Source organism: Haliaeetus albicilla, chromosome 3 (assembly GCF_947461875.1).
Source record: "Haliaeetus albicilla chromosome 3, bHalAlb1.1, whole genome shotgun sequence".
Classification (NCBI taxonomy): Eukaryota; Metazoa; Chordata; class Aves; order Accipitriformes; family Accipitridae; genus Haliaeetus; species Haliaeetus albicilla.
Window position 1 is genome coordinate 21,658,644 of NC_091485.1, and position 6,697 is coordinate 21,665,340.

The following is a 6,697-nucleotide window of genomic DNA, read 5'->3' on the forward strand; positions in this document are numbered from 1 at the left end:
GTACCAGGGAGAGCAGCAGGAGCACCAAACTAAAAAGAAACCAGAGAAGCCAACTCTAGTTTCAACCATAACATGAGGAACTGGCTATAAATACTACATTCCTCAGTGAGGCTCCCAGAGGACATTCTGTAGGTATTTCTAAAACCTACAGGAAAAGCGTGTCTACTATTGTCTGACTTATTTATATGCATCCTCCTGGTAAATGTTGTATTAAGAATTATCATTCTTAGCGTCTATAAAAAATATACTTTAAAAATCATATTTTAGAAAGCTGCTAGAAATTATAAAAAGTGTTTTTTCCACAAAATTTATTTTTTGCCCAACCTGTGCCAATACAGTCTTTTCCTAGACTACTGTTTTGTGGGGTTTTTCTTTTACCACTTTTAGTACATATTAAAATTTCAATTTCATAGGTTTTTGAGTCCAAGTTACTGCAAGAGGCCCAAGTCATTTCAAGATTTACTGTGGAAAAGGAGCCAGCTTTTTATTTTTGTCTTCTGGGGAAGTTTATGGTAGAGTGAGATAAACATCCAAAATAGTTAAGGTTGTTTATCCTGCATCACTTAGAAGACATTCTTGACATCACTTGTATACAACTGAGCAGGGGAACTGCTCAATCAATGCTGACAGAAATTAAACCCAGATCACCCAGCCTCAGGGCATACAAACCTTACTTCAGTGTGATAAAATCTGCTTCTGTTGGGATAAAAACAATCCAAATTTTGGTGCATAAGGGCTCCTTTTCCAGTTTTGTTTCAGTCATTATTTTGGGACACTTTATCTCACCGTGACATATCTCTGTAGTATCTTGGGGCTCACAAGTGGGGAAGAATATTGCAAAAGGCTCTAGTGCCATGCTTGTCCAGTGTAATGACTTTACTATTGGCCTCATATCTGCAAGTTGTAGATTTGGAGAGCAGGGATCCTGGAAGCTACCAGTAGGTAATGCAAGGCTACACAGAAACTTCAGAAATTTTTCCTGTTCTTTTTTGACGCTATAGTTTAGTGATGCCTGCCTGAAAATCACCCTCTGACAGTAGGAGAAGGGACACATGCTGAACATTAAAAGATTGGAAAGGCATTTCCCTGAAACAACTGGAAATGCCAGACTTGCTCTGGGCTAGGAGAGACACTAAGAAGGGGTCTTGGCTGCGTTGTTCAGTGGTGCTGAAATCCACTTTGACCTTTACCTATGTAGCATGGTCCTAGGTTTGGTAGTATATATGCTGCTCTTTGCATGAATATTGATTATAAAGATGTTTATTCCATGTGTAAACAGCTTGATGTGCCCTTTAAAAGCTGCTCTAAATCCATTCTGCAGGAGCAAAGCCTGTGAAAATGCTTTTTCTTTCCTCTGACTCTTATCTCATGCACATGTAAGCCTAAACCACTAATTGCAGTGGAAATATCTGTGATTTGCAGTGCAGGATGAGTTCTTTGCTGATAGGTATGCTAGTAACAAACGGGCTGAGGAACTCACTAACTCTCATACTTGAGTCTAGGAAAGCTTAAGCATGACTCACTTAGGAATGCTTTGTACTCCCCTAATTGCATAATTACCTTAGAGAGCTCACTGGCCATTTGGCATAGAGGTCATGCCTGTTTCCTCTGAGCACAGGGTAACTCCTCCTAGCTTCTCCTAACAGGATAAAAAGGAGTTGTGAGGAAGACATATGGCCATGGTCTCACTTTTCCTCTATATAATCCAGGACCAATATTTGTGCATGTCTACAAAGTCCGCAGTTCTGTGAAGTGAGGATGGAAAAGCTGACCATTACTTAAATAAATCAGCACTTTCACTTTTGCACTGAGACAGTATCTGTATTGAAAGGGATAGTGTGATATTCTGGGGTGTTTGGTACTGGTGCTTGTGACATCTGAGTTCTAAGAAATGGGATTAAAAAAAACTGAGGGGGATGCCACAAGCATAGGAACCTTCCCCGCTATATTCATATGCCATGGAGTTAGTCTAACTGCCAGGCAAAGAAAACAGAGATGTCTCCAACACCTTGTTCTCAAAAGCAATAAGTAAAAAGAAGATATGAATAATACAAATACTATCAACAATTGCAGTCATGCGAAACAGATGACAAGCAAAGTGAAGGGACCTGAATGCCCCATCAGAAAAATGGAAAATGAACTTGCTAGTTGCATTAACGAAATTAAAGGAAGATTTGTCTGGATATTTCTCCAGGACCTCTAGCAAGCTCAACAGTGCAGTTTTCAGGGCTCACCCTTTGTGTGGAACTGGTAAAGTAAGTAAGTCTGCAAGATGGAACAAAAGGAGAAAGATAGAAATTAATTATATAGATAGCTGAGGAGAAGATATTTAAGTATAGCTATCTTTAGTCCCCCTGACGCTCTCTTGTTCTGGAGAATGGCTGGAATTTGTGGTCCCTCTTCTTAACCTTTTTATTAATGTAATCTGACAGCAAATTTGGAAGCTCAAATTCTCCTTTGCAGATTGGTGAAGGCTATGATTGACTATGTAGTCAAACTTTCATCCCACTCTCCCCTTCATTACACCTATGAATTTACCATCCTTCACTGTACACTGATGCATCTTCCATTTGAAGCAGCTAAAGCACATCTTCTCCTGTCCCCCTTACAGCCCACCAGCTAATATCCCCTAACATATAATGGAGTATATACACTCTCTTCCCACTGGGCTTATGAATGAAAATACTCGTGGCTGCTATACTTCATGCTGATGCTAATGCTGCCAGTGTATGTTGTAGACATGGACACAGGATGCCTGCCTGATTGGCCCTTCAAGAGTTGTAGATTGATGTGAATCCAAGTGGTCCGATGTATCTAAGTTACTTTATTAGTGTAAACTTTGGTGTCCATGCACTTCTCGGCTGTGTACTTAGATTGGCAAGAGTGTGTATGATTACTCATTTGTTTAGAGGTTCATGATGGCTACTTAAATCTTTCCTTCTTTTTTATCAGCTTCTTTTTACGTAGTGTAAAGTTGAGCAGTGTAATGCTGACTGAGGATGCATTAGCTTCCCCTTTCTGTGAGAAACCTCTGCTTACAAAGTTCCCAAAGTGAAAGTGTTTGCAAGAGAAAACATAGCTGGGAGACACATCTAAGCCTGGCTCTGGTGAGTGGAGCTGTTCTGATATAAAGGGAGCATCACTCCAAAGCAAGAAAAAAGTTTTAGGGAGAGGAAAGAAAATGAAAGATCTTGATTCCTAAACTGAGAGAGAACTGGTCAGCAGTTGATCAAACTGAGGGCTAATAACCAAGACCGATTCTGTTCTCACAGATATATATATGAAGTATGGACTTCGTTAGAGCTACATGTAAGTAAACCCAACCAAATTCAGGGGAAAGCCAGGCTCTGGGTCCCAACTACTTTTGTTATCAAACAAAAAATAGACAACATGTCTGTTCGTTGCATGCTTTTTTAAATCATTCTCCTGGAGGGTCAAGGAGGTAGCATGCCGTAGTGTGGGTGGCTGCCCTAGGGATCAAGAAACACCAGACAGAGTCTATAGTAAAGCTTCCTGCATTAGGATGGCGGCAGAGGAAACTATACAGAAAATGCAGTCCAGGAAAGAGTTCTTAGAAGATGAAGTAGGGATTAAGCCAGAGCCTATTTTACCATTTGCTAAAACACTCAGTGCATTTCCCTTCATGGATTCTGCATTCCAGAGGACTGCATGCTGGGTTAATAAAATCCCTCTCTTGAACAGGCTTTGGAAACTCGGATGGTCACTGACTGCCCATATGGCAGAATTTGGCTATTGCTATTAGACAGCTGCAGGAAGTTGAGGACAAGAAAGGGGAGACAGCACCAGAATCTTATGGACATGCAGACATATAGAGAGATACATGGCTTTGCCTCATGGCAGGAGCTTCCAAAATATGTTCCTCATCTAAATGCCAGGATCCTCTTTTCTTTTTTTTTTTTTTCAGGAACTGCAATTTGCACTTCTGCTTTTCATTGGTGATATGTATGTGATTTAAACCCTCATACACCCTGAGCTTAAGTTTCAAGAGCATTTTAAAACAATTAGCACACCTACAAGAAAAATAGCAAAACACCACATTTCCATTGCTCACAAACTCAAAGGGAGATTGAGTTTAGCATTCTTCCTTGGGGAAGAAATGACATGCTCCCCAGTAACCCAATGCCAAACCACTGCTCTCTGTTTTGAGTAGCAAATGCCATTCTTACTGCGTCTAAAAGCCCAGACTGTGTTTCTTTTCTTAACATGAAATTGTGTATTTTGGTACTGCTCTCAAACAACAGTTTAACAGAACAAAGGAATTATCTTTATGAGACAGCTAGGGAAATACACAAAGAACAGGAAGAAGCAGCTAACCTAAATAATGACATTGAAAACAAAATAGCTATCGGGCTATAAATAAACAATATGAAGTAAATATAATTATTTTTATTAAAAGAAGCCACAGACTTAATTCCTGAGGATAATGACATCTACTGTTTCCTCAGACTTTAGTTCTCATTTTTTTCAGTCAAGCCACAGAATAACATTTCCTACTTTCTTCAACTTTTTACAGTGTGAACTTTCATACCACTTCTTTTGGAGAAAACTGCAAAACCCAGACATGTACAGGAGAAAGGAGAAAGGTCAGATTTTCTAAAACAATAAAATTGCCCAAACTGCTGTTTTTGAACTGTGCAAATACATGCATTCTTACAGAGCAGGGAAGTAAACATACACATGACTGTGTTAATTAAGACAATGCTTAGTTTCCTGCAACCTAAAGGAATTTTCTTATTTAGACTGTCTTTAACGATGCAGTCTCCCATTGTGTGTATGTGAGTGTGCAAAGCAGCAACCGTAATTTCACAAAAAAGCAAGGTCTGGTCCTAACCTGGTGGGTGAATGGGGAAGGTATTAAATAATACTCTAAACCAAAGCCAGAATCAACTTTCTGAGCGCCAGACTCAGTCACTCCAGTCTTCTCACTTTCTGTAATAGTCCTAAACGACCTGAGAAGCAGCCTGATTCATGTGCTTTTTTTTCCTGGAGATTGTCTTGTTGAGTATCTCAGGCAGGAAACTGGCCTGATCTGTTGACTTACAAGATTTCAAATAAGCATTCCTGTTTCCCCCTCCCAATCCCAACCAGCAGCACTCGGCTGAATCACTTCCCTGGCGGAGGCAAGAAACGGGCAAGAGCAAAGTGCTCGTGAAGTGGCCGAGCAATTGGGAAATGCTCTCGGGCTGACACAGTCAGCAAAACCCACGACCGACACCAACAACGTGTCAGGGCATGGCACCAGTCCCCATCCCTCAGGCTTTACCTGCTGGTGGGTGAATGGCCGGTGGGGATGTCCTGCACGAAGCTCTGCTCCATGCCCGGGATCCTGGCCGGGCTGTGAGGATGGTAGGCTGTCAGAACCACGCTGCCCGAGTCCTTCATCTCCATGGTCATAGGCACATGTCGGCCCCGCTGCCAGCGACCAAGGTGACCGAGGGGTGCCGACGGGCCGGCGAGCGGTCCTGTCACAAGCGTGAGCACATGGCCTGGCTCTGTAGCAGCCTCTCCCCACCGTTTGCTGTCAGGAGAGCTGTGTAACTGAGACACTGCTCCTCTCCCTGTCAGGAAAGCTGAATTAGCATATATTCAAAAACACCGCCCACAAAACAACCCACGGGGAAGTTACTATGTTCCTAGGAAACTAGAAACCTGAGATAATCCTGCATGGCACCGCGCTACCACAGGGAAGACGTCTTGCTTGCTTTCTTTTTGTTTCCTTTTAAGAGCCAATTTCTTAACAGTCCTCCTGCTCCTGAAATAGGCTTGACTAAGTGAAATCATTTGCCAGTTAAGCAGCGGGACAAGTGGAGAGCGCTAGTCAAACACAAAACGTGGTTTGGCAGAGCAAGGAGTGACATTTAAGCTGCTTACACGGGAGATTCAGAAACCAAGTGGGCTCCGCTCTGTTTAAATTATCAAGGAGCAGGAACCCCGATTTCCCACATGTCGGATCATTTCTGTGGCAGGGAACTGCACTTTCTTTCTCCTGAAAACAGATTAAGCTTTCATTTTGCCTGATATGGCTGTGTACATAATTACAAGGTCACTAGGAAATGAGTGAATTATTTTTACAATAGTGTGCATTCATCTGGAGTAATGCCATAAATAAATACACCCCGAGATGCTTGATATTTTTTCATGCTTGTGCTTGATCTTTGTGTGCTAATTGAATGTTTTTCACTGAAAAGGAAACTAGCAAGCAAAAATATCAGGATCCAGTTCTGGAGTAACACCAAGAGAAAACTGTAGACAAAATGAGAAACCTCACACATCCCTTTATTTTCCTCTCCCACTTCTTCAGTGTTTAGTGTTTTTTTGAAAAGAAATGTTTCTGATAAATGCCTGTTCCTGAAAACTATTGTCGTGCCTATGAAATCATGGGAAGGATGTCCCTAATTTTACTCTAAGAGCTACAGCTCTCTGAGCACCTTCTGAGCAAGTGGGTGAAACATCAGCCTCTGTGCACCTTTGTCACAGCTGTGGATGGTGTTCCCAGTGCAGGAACTGTGCAAAATGCCTGTCAGGATCCTCTTTCACATCCCCCTTGAGTGAGGGTGCTATCTCTAGTGCTGCTATACGGTTGCCTAAATTACACTGTTGGTCTCTCCAGCTGGCGAAGTAGCTCAGGCTTTGAATGGCACAAAAATGATTCACCTCATCTCTACCTTCCCCCAAG

The 6,697-nt window shown here is 41.9% G+C and overlaps 1 protein-coding gene across 2 annotated transcripts in view; it reads right to left on the minus strand.

Annotated features, from left to right (window-relative positions):
- The window catches only part of ARHGAP28 (Rho GTPase activating protein 28), a 72,248-nt gene extending 66,687 nt beyond the window's left edge, over nt 1–5,561 (minus strand). For both annotated transcript variants that reach the window (XM_069779040.1, XM_069779039.1), the window contains exon 1: nt 5,285–5,561. In XM_069779040.1, the coding sequence (XP_069635141.1) occupies nt 5,285–5,415 (131 nt within the window). In that variant the 5' untranslated portion in view covers nt 5,416–5,561. The remainder of the gene's footprint in view (nt 1–5,284) is intronic.
- Between the last annotated feature and the right edge of the window lie 1,136 nt (nt 5,562–6,697).